General features: G+C 36.0%; 1 protein-coding gene across 2 annotated transcripts; it reads left to right on the top strand.

The window, feature by feature from the left end:
- The first annotated feature begins 620 nt into the window (after window positions 1-620).
- LOC100652050 (venom dipeptidyl peptidase 4) lies at window positions 621-14,029 on the top strand. Of its 2 annotated transcripts, XM_003399165.4 has the most exons (13): window positions 621-1,350; window positions 4,392-4,455; window positions 5,424-5,665; window positions 7,722-7,796; window positions 7,925-7,977; window positions 8,312-8,508; window positions 8,713-8,882; window positions 9,495-9,595; window positions 9,856-10,319; window positions 10,456-10,738; window positions 11,323-11,517; window positions 11,963-12,123; window positions 12,631-14,029. In XM_003399165.4, exons 1-13 carry the CDS (start codon window positions 1,336-1,338, stop codon window positions 12,945-12,947), a joined length of 2,337 nt encoding a protein of 778 aa, XP_003399213.2. In that variant the 5' UTR covers window positions 621-1,335; the 3' UTR covers window positions 12,948-14,029. The 2 variants fall into 2 exon arrangements, with proteins under 2 accessions (XP_003399213.2, XP_020721340.2); XM_020865681.2 differs by lacking the exon at window positions 4,392-4,455 and having other exon boundaries at window positions 625-1,350.
- The last annotated feature ends 11,283 nt before the right edge of the window (window positions 14,030-25,312 follow it).

The following is a 25,312-nucleotide window of genomic DNA, read 5'->3' as shown; positions in this document are numbered from 1 at the left end:
AGATTATCTTACTGTTTTGTCTGTAATCGAATATTACAGCATTGTTGTGATCAATTTTATATCTGTGGTAATATAATAAATAGGTAAATGGAAGCTACCATGTTATCAATGGTGTAATTAAATTCAGAGGGTTAAGAAGAGATTAAATTCGAATTAAAATTTAAGTTAAGCGTTACTTAACCTCTTAAAGTAATGTTGGCTTATATAGTAATGAACGAAAGTATTGATACAGAACTAATTTCCTACAAAGCTGAATAAAAAAGTACTGAACTTAAAGCTTTTGAGTTTGAAGCGTATTTGTTATCGTTGAACAACTGATGCGGTTAGATTGATTTCTAAAGGTCGGTACGGAATAATAATGATTGTGTTTGAAATTGTTAAACTTCGCAGTGCTATTTTCTAACTTAACGAACTCTGCATCTTTCGATTTATTCATTTTCGTATACTAAGAAAATTTTTTTCAAGTTGATAAAAAATACACCAAACGTGACGTAAGTAGTGTTATGTGAATGCACAGTAGTCATACAGAAGATGATTTCTAAAATAACTAGAAAAATACACTTGTTACTACACTTTTTAAGAAGTCATTTAAATTTATAATATATATAATTATAATTCATGATACTACAAAAAGGTAGTAAATGCTGCTTCTAATTACTAATTCATTATTATTTTATATACTTTGGTCGAGTTCAAATACTATGAGTATAAATCTGTCAAAGCTTCCACATACAGCCAAGGTTTGAACAGCAGAGCAACGTATACATTATTTTCCTTGGAAAAATATATTTTCGTCATCTTTCCAGTTTTAGCAAGTCCATTACTAAAGACGTTAAAACCCAAGTCATAAAACAATGCTATATGCATAACTGTATACAGTTAAATCTTTCGATACATCTATCTCTTCGCTAATTCAACATCATTATACAAAATTTTCCATATGCAAGGTGACTAATTCTTTCTTAATCCATCATCATATTTTCCTTACTCATCAAACTCCATATACGAACTCGATCGAATATGCACAGTTCGCGGTACATAGATAAAGGGAACATTTCCTTATCAGTCGATCGTAGTGATAACCGGAGAATTAACGAAACTAGAAACGAGGAAAAAGACTGAGGCCAAAATCGAGTATTATGAGGGAATGCCCCTTGTTGATCGCCGGAGGTGGGAGTGATCGCGGCCTCCGACACATCGGAAAACTACGTGATGGATCAGTCTGTGTTCGACGCACCCGTGACATTCATCGAGCCGTGTCGATCTCTCGATCGTCACTAGAAGGAATCACACGATAGGGAAATCGACATCGACGGACCCTGCTACGTGTTCGCTATGTCGTGCAATCGGGTAGGTTATCGGAGAGCAAGCTTTTTCTTCTGTCTCTTCCGCTATTCAAGTAATTATATAGTTTGTAGAAGTAATTAAGATCGACCTGTTGTTCTTATCGTCTAATCGATTGAAGTGGAGGCCATTGTCACTTGTCAATGAAATTCGCTGACTTTTTTCTTTTCTCCTTTTTTATTTGTTTTTTGAATGTGTCGAGTCTCGTGGCACGTTTAATTATCAGTCTCATTATGTAATTTTGCTCTTCTTATGTGATATGGGTGTCATGTGAATACCGATAAATCGTTGTATTAAAATAGGTGACAGAGTATTTATTTTTATCGAGGTAATAATTGAAACAATATGTGATACGTTGATTTTTAATACATCAGCTGTTATCGAAATATTACCAGCGATTACATTGATTACATGCGATTACATTTAAGTGAGTTTGTTTAAACATGTAGAAATTACATGGATAAGAGATAAAAGTAAGGGATTATTACATGTTTAGAAAACAATTTTTTTTTGGATTAACTGTATCACCTGTACTATAAAGCTTTCTCGCTTACACGGTAATCTATATTTAGGTAGACTCTTTGTGTAACCGGTTTTACGACGATCGCACGCGTGCTAATAACAAAAAAGAAAGAAACGGTCGTGTTAAAAGCAAAACACCCTGAAGATAATTGCCGATCCCGTAATCGACCGACATTTTCGAATTCCGCTTCTTTCCAGAGAATCGTATCGATTCGACAACTTTTCTTTCCAGTTGTTTTCGTCGCACGAATGAAGAAGTTTCGCGTGCCTCGATTTATCGTCGACGATGCGTCGCTTTTGGAAGAAATCTCGCGGAAAAAGAGGTTGGAAACGCGAAGATACAACGTAATCGTGAAAAAGAAAAAAGACGCGTTGATAAATCAAAACAGCCATTTTTATTCCAAGATTATATTTGTTGCTTGATCGGAAGATTAATAATCCTGAGAGAATTATTAACAATTTTTACACATCATGCTTGCAATGCATTCGACGAGCCAAGGTGAACAAATAAAAGTTAACCTGCAACGTGTACGTTTGACGTTAATTGGTTAAATTAGAGATTAACCGTATTAGCCAATATTTTTAATGAATAGGTGTTCCATATTTCGTAAATAGGGATTGTAACGATAAATCGGGTAACTTTAATGAAATTTCGCTGAGCTGGAACTTTCAAAGATTTTCTTCGTTAAATCAAGGCACTCTTTGCTTATGAAATAAGTAAATATATCGGCGACGAATGAGAAAATGCAATTTTGTAATTTCAAACCAGCTTTGATCTGTCAGTCGGTCTTCATTAAGCGAGGGGAACTTTGAACATTTTCGTCCAGGTTTTGTACATGCAAAGAATATTTAATTTTTCGCTGTGTTTTTCTTTTTCTTTTTTACTGTTCTTACTTGAACGAAAAAGAAACGCTTGCTTTTATCGCAGACTTTTGACTTTCGATAGCCATAGTGCAAGTTCTAAAATTTTCAATATCTTTACGGTTTGAAGTTTATTTTTATTAGACTGTATCTTAAATCGTGAGAGTGTTATAACCGAGTAATTCGAGTAAGTGTTTTTAAGCTTGAGTTTTTTGAAAAAATAGTTCCATCCAACTTCGATACTGCGTATCAACAATATTATTTAGATATCGATAGATAACAGAGATATCAACGATGTTATTGCTGGACAGTTAATGTGTAATTTCATTTGTGTGCAGATTAAATAATATCATATTTATATTTGAGCGAATTAAAATCGATCTACTTTAATTTTAATTTTGAAAATATAGAAACCTGTGGTTAAAAGATGATCGAATTAACGAGTTAGATAAGAAATTTAATTTTTAATTTTGCAGAAATGTTAAGGACAAAAGTTAGTAGTTTCCTCTTGAAAATGACTTTGAGGTGGAGTCTTTTCTTTTTCGCTTTAAATATCAAGAATACCTGGTATACCTAGTAAGCGTTCCTAAACCTGATCCTCTTCGAACGAGAATTCCACTAACTTTATATCATTCACGAGATACTTGTGCTGACCAACAGACTTTCTCAACGTGATCTATTCTATCCTGACGTCTCCTAAAAGATTCACAACCAAACGGAAAAGTCCTATTTTACTCCTTTCCTGGTTCAACTTTTCTTTATCGTGCAACACCGTTCGTTGATCTTTCTTTTCTTATCTGTCATCTCATTGTTATATTTCCAGTTCGCGAATTGTTCTCCTTTCTTAACTCCAACTCAATGTAGACCAGTTCCTATTATAATTCACCAGCGTGATCGATAAAGGAGATTCTCTTTAACTTTAATCCCTCGTGACAATCCCTTTGTAACTCGATGACGTATAATAAGTAATATAATTATATTATAAGAGACAAAAGATAGATACTTCAAAATATTAGTAAGAAATAATAATTTCTATAAATGTCTCGTTTAAAAACTTCAGATCAAAAATTAATTTGCGAGGATGATATCTAATTGATATTTTGTGACACTTCTCAAAATGTATTTCTTGAATTCATACCATTCTTCAGACTTCACCGACCCGATTCTATCTTAATTAATTCTGGGACTAATGGAATAATCATTTTAATTATCGTAATACGCGACTAAATCAAAATTCTCAAAATATTTACTTGCGCTACTATGATTTTCATTTCGCCATATAGCGAGATATCTTGCCTATAGATGTGAAGGACTTAAGAAAACGACGATCACGGCCAACTTGTCCGTCGGAGGGTTAACAAATCTGGTCAGGAGTCGTCCAGCAATTTCGCGACAGCAATTTCGCGGATTTTACTAAGCTCGCGAAATCGTCGACGCGAAACCTTTATGCGATGCACGTGTTGCTGTCTCCGAGGTCGAACGCCTTCAACATGTTCTATAAATCCGTCTTTCCTTTTTCGCCTCGCCGTATCCTGACGAGGTGTCGCGGACAGAGCAGCACGGAGAGAGGAATGGAATTTCAGATGCGAGGATTCTTTTTCTTCGACCTCCTTTTTTCTCTGTCTTTTTATGGTCTTTTTCAACGGGAACGAAATCTTTTCCAGATACTGCCACAGCTGATACTGGCGCTGCACGGATTCCTGGTCGTTCTTGTTGCTGGAAAATCCAGTAAGTCTTCCGCTTCTTTGTCCTCAAGAGATAATCGCGCTTCCGTTGAGCCGCTTAGGGACCGGACGTCTCGGGATACAGCCGGATGCCTCGAGATCGACGGGAATCGGGCTAATGCTCTTCACCGATTTGCGTTATTTGCTTGGAGATAAGTTTAATTGTAGCCCTACTCCGTATACTTTATGCCTGTTACGATTTTGACGCTACAGTGACGCCAGAAATCGTTGATCTAAACGTATGACGATGGTTATCTTGTTTTTTAACAATTGTTTCATACTTTTGCCAAATATAGGACATTTTTGAAAACAAAAAATATAATAGCATTGAAATAATCGGCATAATGTAAAAAGAAGTATAATATATAATACTTGGTATAATATTGAGTGGATGAAATAAATGTCTATTAAAGTTCTGTTTTTTTTTAAATCGTACTCTTAAAAATCTGAATTTGAAGAAATAAACATCGACAATTTGTTTATAAGGGACAATATATATAGCAGTATACCGCGAAGTAGAATGGAAAAATGCAGAAATAACGTGATTATACCGATTGCTAATTCTAATTTCAATACGGAATAAATCAAGCACTATTGCTTCATCGCTTGGCAATTTTCCATGAAATTTCCCTAATGACTTGCACCACTCGAACCATTAAAACTCTCTCGAAGAGTATGCAGATTATGGACACCTAAACCTAAACAACTTTGACATGCATGTGGATCATGGATATTCTGAGTCACAACTTTGACCCACATGTGGCTCGATGAATAATAAATTTACAATTAATCAGTCTACCTATATCAAGAAATTCGTATAGTTCCGAAATTTTAGGATTACTCGACATTTTTCCAGCTTCGTTCTATCAATCCGCGATTAATCTCCTCCTCGTCTTTTCTTCCTCTTCCTTCACTTTCTTCCTTTGGTTTTGTTCGTAAGAAAATACTAAAAGTTCCCGTTTTTCGATATAGTTCCACAAGTGATCGACAAGGACGTGGGCAGATACGAATCCTCGGAGGGCAATGATCATCATGCTGTTAGGGTTCCCTTCAAGTTGGAGGAGACTTATGACCAAAGCTTTCGGGCGAACATCTTCAATGCTACTTGGGAAACAGACACGGAAATCCTTTATTCCGATAATTACATCGGTAACATTCGCGTATTCGACGTTACCAAGGGAGTCACTTGGGTCCTTTTGGATTCTTCCGTGATGGTATGATTTATTTGATCTATTTTCACCTATACATGTATATGCTATACGATGTATTTTTACCTATACACACACATATATATGTATATGTAGCATATATATGCTTTGGGATCAGGAGAAATTTATCAGTTTCGTATTGAAACAGAAATACATAGAAGGTCCTTTGCCTTTTTGGAAATTAGAAATAGTCCACGATCAAAGGCAAGATGTTGTAATTTTCGTCTTGAACCTTTTATGAATATTTTAAATTTAAATAATTGTAATAGTTGCCAGAGGATAAATAATAATGTATATGTTGGCTATAATCAAAAATATAATATACACGTAGATACATATTAAGTTGCCCGAAAAGTTTCTTTCGTTTTATGGGGAAATAATAGATGCACAACGTTTTGTGTTTTATATTATTTTGTCGAATTACGTACGATCCATTTTGTTCTGTTGTGATAAACACCGCGACATTTTACAGACTTGGTTTCACGTTTGTACGAAGGTGCATTGTTGTAAAAAACACGTTTGCGAAAGAAAGACACTTTCCGGACAACCTAATATTAAGATGGATGTAACGAATTATAATTAATGTTACAATTGGAAAGAATGAAATCATGTCATATTAGTCGTTATTTATTATCCGAACGAAATACTCAAAAATCAAATTGATTCAAATTTTTGGAAGATTCTTTATTTTACTAAATGCTATTGATTTTTTGAATACCAACAAATTAAATATCCAATAAAACAATATAAAAGAATATAGAAAATTCGGAAGAGAATCTTGAAGATGATATCTGATATTTTCGAATTTCTACAATATTTCATTCAGTACTTTAATTATTTAAGCAATTTGGAAATTTCATTGAATGGCTTTCGAGAAATTACGTTTCAATTTCAAGAACAAATTGCTTGAATGTCGGGCTCTCCCTTTTGCTCGATCGGGGACACGTACAAATAACACGGTTACGTTTAATTAATCGTACGGAAATTCTCAGCGTTGACCAGCTTCTTAACCGGTGAATTACACCGTCCACTTTTGGCCATGAATCAACATCGAACGTTGTTGATTTAAGAAACACGATGTCTAACATTTTCTCTTCAATTTTCCCTGGTCTCGAACCATTTGCGTCTCTCTTAGCGATATTTCAGCTAAACGTTTACTGATCATTCCGAACTATAATTATTCCAAATTATACATTATAAATAAGACTTTTGAAACGTTTTCCTATCAATTCTGCTACGGTTTTCGCATTTTTGCGTCCCAGTCTCGTTCTCGTTTCAACAAATAAGATTTCTAATGTTTATTCGAAATTTGCAAGTTTTTAACTTTTCAAGTTTTTAACTTTTCAAATTCTGAAATATTCGAATATTGAAATATGGTTCAGAGAGCATAGAACAAAATACAAAATATCATTCGTGAAATACAAAACATGAAAATGTCTCCCATTTCACCCCCTCAAGGAAGATCAAAGCATGACTTAGCATTTCGACGTTCGATGAATTAATACCACGATAATGTATCGATCGTTCCGAACAATCTAAGATTTATCGTGCCGTAACGTATCCGATAACTTGACACGAAATCAATAGTATCGATACTCCAAATCACTCAAGCATTTGTCCCACCATACTGCCCCGATACCTTGATATTGCTCCCAATTTCAAATACTTGCTGTACTCCAGGGATCAATTTCCGCTTACCACTATGCCGATAAAATGGTAGACGAATCGTTACTCGATCCTTCTTGTCAAATGTATCACAACTGTTCTTTGCTAATTTTGACAGGTGTTTTGATTAAAAATCTGCTCGACAGTGTGGGAGACGAATCGTCAATTTTCATATTTCCACGTCTTGAAATCGTTAAATTTAGAATTTAAAAAATTTTAAAGTTTTTAAATTTTCGAATTTCCAAATATTCGTCAAAATTCACAAACGCACAAATTTTCAATTTTCAAACATTAATATTTTCAAATTTTCGCAAACGATTGTTCTTCATTATCTTGACTTCTGTTTCGATTGGATGTTTGTTTGATATTTTGTAAATGAATATTAATGTGGTTTCAGGCCGATTACGAGAAGCCTTCCATAAGCTTTTCCTTCGATAATTCTTTCGTTGCGATTGGTCATGACTATGCAAACGTGAGTATATAATTTTTGCATACTACAAGTTCCGATCGATCATATCGTAAACGTTTTACTAGCGCGACGGTTAAAATTCCATCTCTATACTTTGAGTATAAAAAGATATATAAGTTATCGATCTCCAGGGTTTCCGGTATTCACAGTATCAAAGGTGCGACGTATACAACACTAAAACCAGGTAAACTATCTACTTTACATTACCGACAATTTTAACGGCACCGTGATAAATCAAATTACAAAACAATGCAACATGCCAGTAGCAATAACGATAAAGTTAATGTTCGTTCAGTTACTTTCAGTTATATATTTATTTCGAGTTTGTTAATATTTGTGTAAAAATAAAATATTACAAATATCAATAACAATTTATCAGACTTCTAATTGTAGTATTCCTAATTGCAGATTAATAAAAAAAAATTCAAGACTTTCTTGTTAAATTATTATCAAAAAGTTAATCCTTATTAATTTGTATACGTTTCCTTTTTTATATTTCTTTGCTTTCATTCACGTAGAACGTACACGAGAATTGCGAATGGCGATCGCATACCTCTGTTCAGGTGGTCGCCCACGAGGAACGCTTTGATTTATGTTCACGAGAACGATATCTATTACGAAGTGTTCTCCGAGGGGGGCAGTCATATTCGAAGAATAACGAACACGGGTGTGCTCGACACCGTTTATAACGGAGTACCTGATTGGGTTTACGAAGGTAATCGAAAAGAATGGTCGAACAGATAATGTTAATCCCCCATTTATAAAATATCTTGCTGACATTAAAGTGTTCAATGGCAACTTTATCGCGTTAATGTTAGAAAAATTCTAATTGTAAAATTGCAATTCTCCATTAGGATGAAATTATTAGTTTGGTTAATCGATAGAATAATCAAAATAATTGACGTGTTAACGTTTACAGAGGAAGTATTAGCTTCTGCTTCGGCTCTCTGGCTTTCTCCCGATGGACGACACCTTGCTTTTGCTACTTTCAATGATACGAACGTGAAAGATATTGAAATACCAAAGTATGGATCTCCAGGAAACATGAAAGATCAATACCCGAAGGAGATAAAAATCAAATATCCAAAGGTAGTTATCTTTGTTGTTAACAATTTCCGGAACGTATAGAATCGAAGATGGGAATTTAATAAGGAAAAACCAATCGAATCGGATAATCGGCCTTTTGCTTTAGTCAGTCTGCTCGGATACAAGTAACACAGTTTTACAGTCGTTAAAAGACGAGATTAGGAAGCTCAAGCTATCCTCACGGCGTCGTTACGGGGTTTAAAAGGGGATGAAAAGGGTTATCTTGCGGTCGTCGTAACGTTTAACCGTTAGCTTTTTCTTGTAACAGACCTATTTTCTCGTAGTTGTATTACAATGGCGAAAAACTGCTTCGATTCGATGTTGGACCACTTGTAAAAGCAATCTTTATTTTATACGCGGAGCTATTTCAATGTGAAACACATGTGTCATTTACTTGTGTTGTCTTTCGTAAAATTCTATTCATCTTCTATAGTGTAATTTATTGCAGGAAAGTATTACGCATACAATATTTAATTAAAAACAATAAATCTCAATTATTACAAAATTCTAATTACGCAATTTAAAAATCTAATTAAAAATTTAATATTTCAAAGTTCGTGGTTCTTTCTTTGTTAATGTCGTTTAGATATAAACATATAATTTTTCAAATTTTAGGCAGGCAGTCCAAATCCAGTCGTATCAATGAGCGTCGTTGATTTGGATAATTGGTCCTCTGAATTAGTCAATCTTGAGCCGCCCACTGATATTGTTGGCACGTGAGTATCTCACAAGGATTAAGGTTCCGTTCTTACAATTGTTCGGTTACTTACACATTCATTTAACATTGATATATACTACACGAATTTAACTTCAGAATAGCGATCGTCCAACACATTATTTTTCTGCTTGATGGTCAATGGGTTACCTAATTGTGATCATGAAAACACATGAATTTTCAATAAAAATCCCTAGCTTATTAATAAGATAATTAAGATAAAAATTTAAGAATTTTTCCAAACGCGTCTTTTTTTCACAGAGACTGCGTCCTCTACACCGTGAACTGGAGGACCAATCACCAAGTTACTGTCACCTGGACGAACCGTGTGCAGAACAAAGCTCAGATAGTTCTTTACGACTTAAGGGGTAACAACAGTAATATTTACTACGAGGAGGAAAACGAGGGCTGGCTCCGCATTCTACCGCTCGTCTTTCACGATGAATATGTTATCATTGTGAAGCTTCAGGATTCTGGAACGCCGGCTGGACGGTTTCAACATGCGACTAGGTTCGAGTACAAAGATGGGAAGCTGGTTGGCGAAAAAGATTTGACGCCAGGAGCTAAGGAAGTTATTTCCATCCTAGCGGTGGATCACGCCAGGAAGAGACTTTATTATTTGGGCAATGAGCTCGATGAACCTTCGCATAGAAATGTGTACTCGGTGCAGTTGGATGGCAATGGAGCACCTATTTGTTTGTCCTGTAACGTCTTTTCTCCTGAGGGCAAGTATTTGAAACTTGGGAGTGGGTTTCGAATACATATACCGTTGTTCAGGAAAAGTTGTCCAATATTGATGAATAAACATATTATCTATATATGTTATGCGATTTATTTTGAAAAATATCGATTACTTTACAGGAAATCGCTGCACTTATGCCTACGCGTACTTCTCTACCGATAGCTCGAACTATGCCCTGTCTTGTTCTGGTCCGGATCCATTATTCATCACGATTATGAATGCTAATCATAAACGTATTTATAATTGGGAGGAAAATCGACCACTGAGACAAAAGCTGGCAACCCGTACGCAGCCTATCTTTAGAAATTTCTATATCACTGTTAATGGATACAAGAATAAAGTTAAACTTTCTCTGCCGCCTGATTTTGACGAGAAGAAGTCGTACCCTTTGTTAATCAACGTGTAAGTTTATATATCTATATATACATAAATATCGAAATAATGTGTCTCTATTATTAATAATTGAAAAGAAAATTTAAAAAGCATTCAATCCTGAAGGAATTAATTCAAACTATGTGTTCCATGATATCAATTAGGAGTGTTAAAACAGCGATATAAAAAAAGAATAAAAACTTTAATTCTCGTCTTTATGAAGATAAAAGCGTTCCGAATACATTTTTCCCGAATCGATAATAACAAGCAAGAGATAATAACCTAAGCACACAAATGAAGGGACGTATATGCTTCCAAGAGGTTGGAATCCATTCGTAATCTATCTCGAGTCACGTTCGGAATGCGGTGGCTGTTCGATTTTCCGATTATCGTTGCACCGTTGCGAGCAAAAATCCGCGAGACCCAAGTGGTTCCTTAATCCTGAAACTCGTTTTTCACCGTTCGAGATTATTAAGTATGATTGATCTGCACGCGAGAGAGAAAGAGAGAGATTCGTGATCTCTATTTCCAATCGCAGAATAGTTTTTACGTTAGTACGACGTTTCATCAATTTATCTTCCCCGAATTTTTTATTTTTCTTTTCACTTTTACAGTTACGCCGGTCCAAACACTGTTAGGGTCACCAATGAGGCATCGTTTGGTTTCGAATCGTACATAGTGACCAACAGGAGCGTAATTTATGGTCGTATCGATGGTCGTGGGTCAGCTTATAAGGGTAGCAAGATGTTGTTCGAAATTTATCGACGACTTGGCACCGTGGAAATCGAGGATCAAATTGCTGTTACTAGGTAGATTCAGGTTTTACAATTTTTAGATCTCCTTTATTTGTTTGAGAAAAGCAAATGTTTAGATTCTTTTGAGAATACGGCAGAACCTCTCATATCTGACATGGTAGGACGGCACGTTTGAAAAAGAAGAAACGTCTACATATTATAACAATAACTCTTTTGGCATTAAATTTTATTTATTTAGGTAGAGATTAAAAAAATCGTCAGTCTGTTTTAATATTTTACTTTAACTCCTTAATTACAAATTTTTTAACATAAATAACTTTGCAGAGTTATATCCTTTGTATGGTATTCTGGCAAAAGTTCCAAGTAAAATGAGAAATTTAGCATTTCAGGAATTCCATTTTATGTAATTTTTGGAATGAAAGTTGTTAAAAAATTAATTTTGATAGGAACAGTAGAAAATTCCTAATAGTAGGAATTTCAGTATGCGTATGATTTTTAGGATACTGCAAGAGACGTATTCGTGGATCGATTCAAACAGAACCGCGATATGGGGTTGGAGTTATGGCGGCTTCTCTACTGCCATGGTGCTGGCTACTGACAAGGCCTCGGTGTTCAAATGCGGTATATCAGTCGCACCTGTGACCTCCTGGATTTATTACGGTAATGCCATACCTCGTGGCACATTAATAAGTATCTAACACCATTTCCACTTGGGTTCCGGGAAATAAAAATAATTAATTATTAAATATCTAGTTAATTGCAAAACATAGGGATATATCGATACGATTATTTTCCCTTACAACAAAGCAACTTTAATTCACTCCATCTTCACGGTTAATTGCGAAGAAATCCAAAAAATTAGAAACTTCGTTTCTATAAAATTTTACTATTTTTGCAGATCCACATTTTATAGATATGATTATTCTTAAAACAGAGTATCTTTCATTTTCTCTTTGAAGGATAAGTTTCGAATGGATTGTACAAATCAAAAAATCTATTTCTATTTAAACTTTAATCTACCGTAATCTAAATTACATAGAGAAAAAAGAACGCGATGATTTACAATATATATATTATAATGTACCAACGCAATAATCCTCTACTATAACAAATTGCTCCTAACTCACACTCTGACGTCACAAAACCAAACATTATCTTCCATCACAGATTCCTTGTACACGGAACGGTTCATGGGGTTGCCTACTCCCGCGGATAATCTATACGGTTACAACCACACGGATGTGGCCAGAAGGGTAGAAGGAATTCGTGGCAAAAAATACATGCTGATACACGGTACCGGCGACGACAATGTGCATTACCAACAATCTATGGCTCTGAACAAAGCTCTGGTGGATAAGGACATCATGTTCGAGCAGCAGAGCTACACGGACGAAGCACACGCTCTATCTGGCGTTTTCCCTCACCTTTACCACACGATGGACCGATTTTGGGCAAATTGTCTGGGATACTCTCATACTCACTGATCCAAATCCAAAATTCTAAATCACACGTACAGAGTATAGCTAGTCCAGCTACCTGTTTGACTTTCATCAACGATACATCGTGGTCTGCTGTTATTTTAAGGCGTGGATCGAATTTTGTGAATATTCTTTGAGCGATTTGCGAGTTTTGTTGTTCGTTAACACATTCGCTGTTACTGGCGTGTATACCACGTCGATGTGATTATTTACGTAATACTATTTAAACAACTTTTACTTCTTGACAAAATGGCTTCGAAAGTTGAAAGAAGCAGTGCAGAGAACGTTGGAATAGTTGTTATTCCTTAAAGTAAAGGAAGTTAAGTGAAAAGGATGTGTAGTTCCAAAGATGGCAGCGAATGTGTTAAGTTACAGTGATCTCGTGAATTGTTTCCTGGAGAATGATCGACGATGATCCAGATCGTGAAAATTTGTTCGAGTTCAAAGGGTTTATACAAGTGTCATTCTTCAATGTAATTTGAAAGCAAATAAGGGAAATTTGTGGCTGAAGAGAATGAAAATTTTCGTTATCTTCGAAGACTATACAAGTGTCAGGATTATTCTTTAATACAATTCCGAAGGGAATGAAGAAACTCTGACAAGAAAATGAGAATTTTCAACGTGTTCGAAGAGTGCCATACTAATGTCAGGATTATTCTTTAATATAATTCGAAAGGGAAATTTGGTTGAAGAAGAGAGGCGTGGATGAAAGGAGGCGTTGGGATAGGTTTCAGAGATTCGTAGACGTGTTCACACGCGTGTTCTCCCTTGGCACAGACGCGATGCAAATACTTCAAAGGCAACGACGTCGTGGGTGAATCGATACTTAAGGATGCTCGATACGTTTCCGTGATAGTCAAGTAAGTGGAAAATGGATCGCGAGGAAGATGGAATGAATGAATTTCTCGTTTTGATCTTTTTTTATTTTGTTTCTTATCGTAAGATCTTATTTGTACACCGAAATTCGACTGTGGCTTTGAAGGGAGTAGCTGCGTTCGATTTATCATTGAATATCATCCTCTGAGAGAAAGTTGTATAAATTTGTTAAAACGATTGTTAATAAACCACCGATATTTTCTTCGAAACAATATTTTTGTTTTAATCAACAATTAATTAGAACAGCTTAGCAGTCTAATTACTATCATTATTCGTTATATTTGCGTATTTAATGGTTTTATTTTTCAGTTGAACGAATACGCGACAATACATAAACGACTTGTTCCACGGATAATAATCCATTTACGTTTCACATATCGAGAAGAGAAGTTATTAATGTCAACGTGAAAGCAAAATTTGAAAAATTCCGATTGACACTTAAAGAGCAGATATCAACGACCACTGATTTTCATTTCCTATACTTTCAACACGTGTTTTTTTGGATAAATCAAATTAATAAGCTCAAAAACGTAGAAAGGAAATTCGATACCGGACAAAGAATAATCAGAAATTTGATTTAATAATATCTTAATCTATCTTCTTCTTTTTTCACACCCATGAGATTCAATTATCATATACTATTAAAATACCAACGTTCAAAAGGAATTCTAAAAAAAAGGAATGTAGCATGAAATATAGGGAGAACTGTTTAATATCGAATAGAATTTCTAACAGATAAAACCTCCTGTATCGTAATCGTATTCGTGATTACAGCGAATGATTTCATCGACGATGTATCGCTGATTTTTATCCATGATGGAAGCAGTAACCGGAAAATATCAGATTAAATCTAGCCGGTTGTGATTACTCCAGGGACGAGTTAAGCTCGCATGAGAAATCAGAAAGAATCATGAATGTCGACAGTGCAGTCACAAAAGAGTGCGCAACATCAAACGTGTTGGCCGTATATCAAACAAGGGAGAGTAACAAAAATAGAGAGATAAATGATCCTTCTCTACTTTGCTTAGCGGATCGATCGCATTTCATAGCACGTCACTCGTCGAATTAATCGACAATTTGTACGGGCAGCTCCGTGGGATTCGTTGTTTGTACGTACAACCTTCACCGGATTCATATAGATTTTAAATACTTAAAAAAAGAGATTTATATTTTAAAAATGTTAATTTACTATTTTATTCATATAGATTAATTTTATTATTACATAGACATTTCATTGCTACATAGGACGGTCAAAATATTCAATCTGATAAATCATAATTCGATTAGCATAATTTTCAATATAAATGAAGCTATAGGTAGTCGGCCATTTGCAACGACTTAATGTGTCCATTGATTTTTATTTCTTGTTTCCTTCTCTGTTTTCTTTTCATTCTTAACCATTAACATTCTCTTTTTTCCATTTTTCCCTTAAAACTCGCGCCTTTTCATTCTTCCATAATCCACGGTATCCTCTGTTCCTCATTTCTTTAATGGCTTGTTTCGTTCCTTTTAGATTCCTACTATTTCATATACCATGACTCCTTTGTCGCTTTCTTTACCTCTGTATTTTGTTTTTCCGCTAGTTTATTCATTCGTATTCCGTATAAATTCTTTTACCCGTCGAGTATACATTCTCTTCGATTTTTATTTTTATACACATGTATAGCGGAGCACGAGAAAAAATATAGAATATTCTCTTTAACTGCTTAAGACACAAGAATGATAGAACATAAATATTCAAAGAAGAATTAAACTGTTTCTATTATGATTAACAACGATTTTTTAATTCACTACTATTCTGTTATTTTCATCTCAAAAGTCTTCGAACCTTTCTAAGTACTTTTTCCTTTTTACCTGAAGTTGTTCGTTCTAATTCGACCATTCCGCAACTTTCTTCCTCCTTCTTTCATCAATCCACTTTTTCTTCGAATTCTCTTATTCTTGCCAGTGATTCTCTATTTCTCTTCTTTATAACCGAACTTTCCCATTGCCTAATTTCCTTCGTTTTACTCGACGTTTCCTGTATTCTTCCTCTCTTCGTTCAAACTTGGTCCTTTAGCCTTTCATTCTCGATTTCTTCCATCCCTCTTAGAATCCACACAGCTTCCTCTCTCAGCTGAACCGTGAAACAGATTCAGAAGGACGGAAACGAAGTTTGTCATCCTTCCGCGCGGTCGATGCCTACAGCCGATGCCAACTCAATCGGCCGGTTCCGGTCAAAGAGACTTTTGTGTAATTTAATCAGCCGGCCCAGTATCCTCCGCAGCGTCGCGACGTTGGAAACGCTGCTCGTTGAACATCCACCCCCATCATCGAACCTGCTGACCTGGAATCGTGCGATTCGCCAGCCAACGGGAAGAAAAATTCGACGAACGAGGAATGCGTGGTGCACTTTGCTCTACCTCAAATTCCTACACGTTTCTCGTTTTCTACATGGTCTCGTTGAATATAAAAGTGGCAATGGATATGATATCTCATTCCACGGCGACATGAGATGGGTCCGAGTTTTGAGGACATGTTATTACTTGAGTTTTTGGAACATGTTATTTTAGACATTATGGTATAATGAAATACGTTGATAAACTTTAGCGTTTTAATCTCATTTACGCTGCCAATACTTTAGCACGAATATTCTCTAATTGTCAATTCAATATACAATAAACAATATACAATAAACAACTCAACAATAAAAAATTCTTACCACTATACTTTTCGATTATTCTATTTTAAATTATTCCACGCAAGTTTGATGTAAGAATTTAAACTATTCTGCACAAGTTTAGGATAAGTCTATGATTTTGAATTATTCCACGCAAGTTTGATCTAAGATATGGAAAATAAAATTAGGTTTGCAAATTAAATGAGTCTGTCCAGCATTTACAAACGAATGGCTTCGGAATTGGTGTTTGTTTCCAGCTTAAGATGTCTTTATCGCATAGTAACATCGTCCACCCACGCGATGGTATCCATTTCCTTAGGGTGAACTGGGCTAAGGCCTCGGCTTATCGCCGCGTATGCACATCCTGACGGCTTAAGCGCTGCTTTAATAACTAAGGAACATCGCGAAGGACGAGTTGGCACGCGAACCTAACCATTTTCCGTTTGATTTACAACGAGAAATTGTTCCTCCGGCGAATTGAGGCCGCCTGAAAAATTGTTTGTCGACCGTCCAATGGTTATGGTCGATTTGGAACGTGCACTAATGTTTCCAGCGATTCAGAGACACTTGGACATTTGTATAGATGTCAAGGCAGGCGTTAATAGGAAATAAATTGTCTCTCGATGATCGTAAATCTGTCTACCTCAACATTTAACAGCACATAGATTATTCCGACATTTTGTAAATATCAGAATTCGAGCCAGCTAAACCGATGGCTCGTTGTTTGATCTTTCTGCGTTCTTTTCATTGTTTCAATCTTGTGCCTCATGATTTTATAGTTTGACACATGCCTGCTCTATCTTATCAAAGAATCCAACACGACCTTACCTTCTTCGATGATTCGCAAAAATCTATCAAAGAACAATAACCGGTTAATTTTTATATTTACGCATCTTGTATGGTAAGTATCCTCCTACCAAATTCTCTATTTAAATATTTCTTTTTCATTTTATTAAAGAACTGTGGTGGACGGAGTGACATCTTGTTGGTTAAATTAATAACGAGGCGAGTTAATTCACTTAACTATATTTACACATATTTTAAAATGTAGAATACAAAGTTAATCGCAAGTATTGCTCACTTGATGATATTCATTATGAGATTGCGCGATACTGTGGTACTGATACTAATTGCTATAGTGATTCGCTAGACTGATTCGTTACACTTATTCGCTCGACTGACTGACTGACTGACTGACTGACTCGATACTGATATTGATTCGCGCGATTGACTGTGTCTGGAGGACATGGTTATCCATTTATACTGGTCGAAGGGGGTATCGAAAGGTTTAACCCTTTGAGTGCTGTAGGCGCATATACATCTGGTTTTTTTAGTTTTCTCAAGCACTGAATTTTTCATACACAACTAAATTATTAACTTGTGTTATAATTACTAAATTTAGTTTTCTAGTTTATTGTTTTCTAGTTTATTACCCAAATTCTAGTTAACTGTAAATTTCAATGTTTATAATAAATAATTAAAAATAACTAAAAAATAACGCTCTTGAATCATTTAATCTCGTGCAAAAGAATTACTATAACTTATTACGATTTGCGCTTTGAATAGTCAATCAACAGAGTTCAGTCTAACGAAAAAGTATTCCGTCCACAGCGATCGCCAGCGCTAGACGCGCGCCGTCCGTACGGACCGCATAGGCCGCGAGTATTCAGCACTCAAAGAGTTAAACTTGTCGCCGGTCGTAGGTTGTACGTAGCAGCGAAATTGCTTTGTCCAGAGTGCGTTTATTACATTATGTGCGTCGTACAATGTTAATCCTCTGTGGCAAAAACAACTACGTGAGGTGTCTTCGAATCGAAACGTCCTAAGACGCATCTGCCGCTACAGAACCGAACAGAATTTTACTTTCCTTAATAATTTGCAAACATCTATAAAAGAACAAAAATCAACCAATATTTATATTCGCATCGACAATATTACTTACCAACTTCTTAATTTAAAGATTCATTCGATACATATCTGTTCTATCTTATCAAAAAATGTCATCACAAAGGAGCATCAAATATCGCGGTCACGCGGATAGACAATTCGTTTACGAGCATGCTATTTTTTCAGCCACCGTGCCACGCATTAAACAATTCCGTCGCATGCAAATCTACATGATCGGGGTAACAGCCATTGATTTGTCATCGGTTTGACAGTTAAGAGGCAGATAAATGCACAGGGAGAGAGAGAGAGAGAGAGAGAGAGAGAGAGAGAAAGGTGAAAAGGAAGGATGCTGAAGAGATAGTATCCGGTGGGGGTGTCTTTCTCTCGGCCTCATCTCGCGGAACACGAAGATCGGTGTTCGCGTCACCGATAGCGTTTACGCCGCGATGAAAAGCATCGCTGACACAGAGAACCATTGTTACAGGCCTCGGTAGAGGGTTGACAATAGATTGCACCCCGTCTACCCGGCTACCAGCAGGAACACTTTCAACGTGGGAAATAGACTCAGTCCCTTTTGTCTAGCTTTTCCAGCCTCCGTTAACTCGCGCCTTTATATTCTTGCTCCCTTGTTCGCATCTCTTTCTTTCGCTTTCTTCCATTCTAAATCTTTTCATTTTGCTTGTTTTTTTTAAATCCTGACCAACGTGCACCGCGTTTACGATCGCATCTTAACGTGGCTTAATGTGCAGTTCTTAGATTGGGTTGTTCATGAAGTTGTGGGTATTTAGGGAGTTTTCTGTAATTTTTGTTAATGACACAGGACTTACAGATTACAGCTTTATGCATTTTAGTAGTTTTAGGGTAGATTTATAGCTAGAACGAAGCTTCGATTTTCGACATAGTAATTGCTTTACTCATCTTCGGTAAGCTTTGGGAATTTGAGAAGATTTTTAAAGTTTTTACAATTCTTGATACAAAACTGCGTTCCTTTAATTTTTTAAATAATTTTCAATCAGGTTTAGAGCTAATGAAACGAGGTTCTGACTTTCGATTGTTTCGTATCTATCCTCGAAATAATAATTGTCCAAATTGTTGACTGATATTAGTGGAACTTTAGGAACATAAAAAGTTTTCCTTAATTTTTGTTACTAATAAATCGTATCGTGGACAAAAGGCCTAAGATATCGGCCGAATCGTAAACAATGTCGCGAGAGCCGCGGCATCGTCGGGTACATCAATGTGTCGTCGGTTCTTTTTAAGTGGATAGTTTCGTGGAAAGGGCCTGCGTGACCCTGGCCACGGGCGTTTCGGGACACGTGTCTCGAACGACAGGAAAAGACAAAAGAGACGCTAAAGACAGTATTAGTTGAGAAGCCGGAGAGGACGGATACAAAAGGTGTGCAGAGTGTGAATTGAGAAGCGAGAGCGAGCGAGTGTAGAAGCCGAAGAGTGTGAATCGAGAAGTCGAAAGCCACGTCTGAAAATAAGACGTACGACAGCATTGTAATTATTTCGTTGCTTCGAATATTATTAATTAAATCAAAACATCATTACTTGTCCTTTCCTCTAAGACCCATTGAGATACTACATAAAGGACACATAATACAAAGTTTCGTTCTCTCTATAATAAGCAGTTCTAGTTAAATATCTTAGATGGTGATACGAAGCTTTGAGCCTTGGTTGCTTCGTACCCATGTATTGTTAAGACAATGATTGTCCAGATTCTTGACTGGTAACAATATGTAAAAAGGGTTTCATAAGATACGCGGTTTGTAAGTGTAGTTTCGAGCTCAAATAGCCTTTCGAGTGTTTCAACAGATTCACGGACGATTCTTGGCTATTCACGTGGGACCAGATACTGTTGGAGCTTCCCTACACGATAGAAGAAGAGGCATCGGAGAAGTTCTCTGAATGTCTTTAGAAGCTTTCAACTGCTTTCAAATATTCATCGGAGTCTACTAATGTTCGTCGATCCCTATCAAGCAGTACAGAACAGGTTAGTCAAACGATTGAATGTTTCATGAACATTGTGCTGTTGTCTATAACGTTCCAATTATGAATTCGTAACTTCTTAAAATTCTTCTTTCAGATTCTTAAGTGCACAAAGTTAACTTAGTAAACTCTGTGATGAGCTACAACTCTCGTTTCTGAATTTTTGCATATTTCTATGATAATCCAAGAACTGGTGATAGGAACGGGTTTTTTTTTGAAAGAAAACAAAAGAATGGTCTTGCATCTTTAATTTTTATGTTAATGTTAATTTTTTATGTTAAAAAATTATTTCTAGTTGAATCACAAAATTGCCGACCTCACGACAAAAGTTGTCTTGAATTAAATTAGAGAAGCTACTGTTTCTACATAATTTTCTACATATTCTCGACAGTTTTAATCACTTGCAGCTCACACCTAATCTAGGAAAGTAAGAAGTAACGATCCATCGAAAGTTCCTAGTCTATTTACTTCTAACGAGGCAGCTTCAACGTAGGTCGCGTGACAGACCGGAAATCCATCTTCCATCCAGGGAGAACGACGGCGAACTCGAAGCTAGGTGCCAAGGAGAACTCAGCCTGATCACGTGACGGGCATTATCGCGGTTGGCGTGACGCGAACTCATCAATTACACCAGGTTCTTCTATCCTGGAATAGAGACAGCCATCCTTGAACTATAAACCGTGGCACGACTTCCGATGCAACCCTTTTCGAGAGCTAGTGATTGCTCTCTGACAAGCTGCGCCAAACCTTCCGTTGTTATTAGCACTCCTAAAACACGATGGTGTCGTTTGTGATGTTTTTTCGCACAGTCGCGCCCCTTTTGTTTTCGTTCTCTTCTTTGTCTTCTATCAGCGTTTTTTCACGAGAAAAATGTTCCAAAATATGGAAGGCAATGGTTGTTCGAACGAAAGTTGAATTTTTCAAAATTGCCAATTTTCTGTTGAAAATTTCTATGATCTATATTTTTCGATTTATATTTTTTAAGTACCATATATATGTATATGTTTATGATTTTATTTGGATCTTTCAATATTATTGGCATGCAGGATCTATCAGAGATTAATGGCCCAACTTTGTGAACGTATAACATTTTTGTTTGTATATGCTCATCAAATATATTAACGGAGTATGGTTATTAAATTCTAAAATCATCTAGGTAACGGGGAATGAAGTTTTTAAAGGAAAAAGTAAATAAAAAAAAAATGTAGTAAATGATAGAAGTTTCGTAAACGAACGAGAGAAAAGGAAAGTTTTTCCAAAGAGTTCCACCTTTCAAAGGAAAAGTTTCGAGAAGTTGGGGAAAAGGGCGGAAAAAGTACGATGTCTCTTCGAATTGGCGTTAATTATCGACCAGGTGAAAATAAATTAACATTGTGGTGGCTTCGTTGCAGGGTACGTAATAACATCGCTACTACTCGAAGTAATTACCGTGAACCAACCATAATTCCTGGCCATCCGGTTACATTAGAACGGTGAATCACGATGCAACAACTTTCTAGTCAATAGACAGGAGGGAAATAGAAAAAAACTCAAGTTTTCAACGTCTACTGTTGCGTCGACTTGTTTCAGTATTTTTAATTTTTACTGAATTAATTACACAGCGAGTTGTGAGGATACTTAATACTTGATAAACTGCAAATTAAAAGCGTCGATGAAGATGAGAATCTACTTTCTCTGTGAATTTAACTTTTATAAATGATTTTCATTTAGTTTACCTTCCTGTCTGCCTGTGGGTAAAATTTTGTAAGAGAAATTTTACTCACTTCAAGTAGAAAGTTATATTTTCCAATGAAAAACATTTCTTTTTAATTTATATATTTTCTTTTCATCTAGTTGAAGCCAAAAAATAATCGTCTCATCCCTTGGAAATTAACTTCTTATTTTACGATACTTTTAGTAATAGTTTAGAAAGGCTTTAGCTACATTTGTATATATATTTTGATATTATATCTCACTATTAACTGATAATTATTGGAGTATAAATATAAATAGGTATATCTATGTGAAGTTTCTACATGTACGTAATAATGATATTACGAATTCATTCATAAGACATACATAGCGTATCACTGGATTCGGATGAATCAAGCAACGAAAAAAAATTTGAATGAGAATGAGGTTAATTATTATTGGAAAAACGAAATCGTGTAATAATAGGTAATTATAACGGATTTCGTCGATTTGGTTCGGGTAAGTTGAAGGAAAACGAAATTATGCGACGAGAGTATCGAGTGGACGTGGAGGCGGTCGTTAAATCGTGTGCCTGAATTTTTTTTAATCTCCTGAGTGGCTCCGCCCAGAGTTAGCTTTCAATCTCGTTGAACTTTCGGAGCCACGAAACTTTCTTCCGCTCTTTCGCTACAGAGTTCCGGACTTCTTTCATTGCTTTCCGAACAGGTATCGATTCATGATTAGGTTAGAGATGTTTAACACCCATCAATCTTTAAAACGTTACTCGTAATATAATATTATAGAACAACTAAGGTAATTATGTTCATATGTATCTATGTGTAATCAAAGTCATACGAGAGAAAATTTACGCTAAATTTTCTCAACTTATTTCATTCAACATTTCTGCATTCTTCAAGTTTTTTATATTTCAATGTAAAAATCTGGTTTTATCGAAGGAAACACCTTTATCGTTTTAAACAAACTTGTGCACAAATTTGCATCTACGCCATTATTATCCCCACTAAACCCTTAATTTAATCATTGCAACCGAATCAATTTTCTCTTAATCGTCAAATCGTTCCAGTCTCACCATCCTAACTCTAAATTTTCGCGTGTTAAAGGATTAGATTCAATTCCGTCAACAACAGCGATCCTTACACAAAACAATAAAATCTAGGTATCAGTTCCTTGAAACGGTTCACGATTATCCTTGGATTACCAAGAAATCTCTTCCATGTATCATCACCGAGGATGTTCGTCTAGGGTCTTGTTATTTCAATCAGAAACGATCGCTATCTCGTAGCTGGCGGTCATTAAACGGCATCGTTCGACCAGCTTTCATGATCTATCCGCCGTCGACATCCACTTCGACTTTCGTCGACGTGGAAATCCCACCATCGTTGTTCTTCCGTGACGAACGACTGTCACCGGAACAGAAACTGAATAAATGTCAGTCGTCTCGATAGACAGCGAGCAAGCTGGATCAGCACGAGGAATAGTTTACTTTGCTAACGTGACTTCGTTTAACCTGTATTGTCTTTTCGATGAATTTCATTCCAATACCTATGCTAGTACATCTTTGAATGAGACACGAATGATACGAAGAAGATCACAGGGTTCTTGGAAGGTACCTTATGGTGGATTTTGTTTCACGGGAGAGTAAGATAGAGAGGATGCATGATTGATAGTTCGATGACTAAGGAGATAGGAATTTTTAGAGAGATCTGCAAGATTAATAAAGCAGTAACGTGGAAAAACCATGAGTCGATCGATTTTTATAGCATGAAAGTTTTAGGTTACATACCTTTGAACCGTTATAGACCGATAAATCTTTATTGCGATATCATACGGATAATTTCTTTCTTTCTGTTCGCTTGGTTGATGTAATAGAACTGTTTCCTAGTATTAGTAGGTTCTTCAGTTATTTCGGTAAGTGTATTTCTAAATTTTCCATCGCAAAATTCTTGTTTGAGGTGTCAATTAAAATTCTACTTCATCACTTGAGCGCAAACACAAGCCATGTTTAAGCTGAATTCTCGTGGAATAATCCCGTTAAGTTGTACTTCTCGTGATTTAATCCTCTTTCAAGTCGGTAGTCGGTGTTACTTCCTTGCGATGCACGCTGTAAAATATCGGCGAGGCGCCCTCTCGATTCCTAAATTTCATTTTTCCTTGAGGTGGACTTCGGTGGTTCGAAAGTCTTGGGAAAAAGTTTCCACCAGCGATACCTCATCGTTGGTTCGCTACGTTTCGCAGCCGAATTTGTCTGGTCGAAGATCGATCTGGCCACAGAACGAGAGTTTTTCCAAGAATACGCCTCGATTCTGGCCAGAATGGAAACATTTTATCTCAAGAGCCCACCTTCGATTTATTCCCTCGTCAATTCGCGAAGAAATTCGTGTATCTTTTCGAATAGCACATTTTGAATAAAAAAATATATCGTTCCATTTAAAAACATTAGTTTGATATTGAAATTTTTTCCATTATCCTATTTATAGAAGGATGGCTTATACCAGCTATATGTTTTTCTTCGTATCAAAGGATTTATGCAATAATATATTTTTAATATATACATATCCTGTGTTGCCAGTTAAAGTACACTCTGTGTATTATAAAACTTCGCGTATTGGTTCACGATTACTATACAATGTTTATATTACGATTTATTCGAAGGATACATTTTTTATACCTTTATATATTTTTATATCTCCTTCTATTATTTTCTAATCTGTGGTGCTGATCAATAAAGCATCAGTGCGTTTCATATAGATTTTTTAACCTCTGTTTTTATTTCTCTCACACATGCCAAGTAAATGTAATTGAGAAAATTAAAAATTTAAAACATTTACACGTGTCAGAGTTGACCTAGTTTTCGTCATCCAAAGGTTAATTAAATAGAATTCCAGTTTTGTGAAAAAATTGCAAACCAAGATAACTCTAAATCGCACGATAAAAAATTTAACAAAATTTAGCGCCTGGAGAAGCTTCCATATGCAGATAGCTACGCAACATTTTACACGGTGACAAAGGATAGACGTCGAAATTCATTGGTGCGCGTTCCAGGGTAAGTGAAACATGTAATGGTGGAAATTCCATACGGATTTTGCAAACACTGGTCGAGAAATTGGTCGAGATACGGACGGTAAAAGTTTTTGTCACCACGGTGACGTTGAACGAACAGCGAAAAAAGGGCAGCGTGACACCGGTCGATAGATTAATTGAAAAATTGTCGGCAACGACGGCCGATTGTAAAATATATATTTTACAACGTGCCTTGACAGGTCGC

This window comes from Bombus terrestris, chromosome 11 (genome assembly GCF_910591885.1).
Source record: "Bombus terrestris chromosome 11, iyBomTerr1.2, whole genome shotgun sequence".
Lineage (NCBI taxonomy): Eukaryota > Metazoa > Arthropoda > Insecta > Hymenoptera > Apidae > Bombus > Bombus terrestris.
Note: the sequence above shows the minus strand (reverse complement) of the source record. Positions and strands in the feature narration are given on the sequence as shown.

Coding starts and splice junctions, on each gene's coding strand:
- LOC100652050 (XM_003399165.4), top strand. Junction 7,797..7,924: donor TTGGTCATGACTATGCAAAC/GTGAGTATATAA, acceptor ATCGATCTCCAG/GGTTTCCGGTATTCACAGTA. Junction 8,509..8,712: donor ACCTGATTGGGTTTACGAAG/GTAATCGAAAAG, acceptor TAACGTTTACAG/AGGAAGTATTAGCTTCTGCT.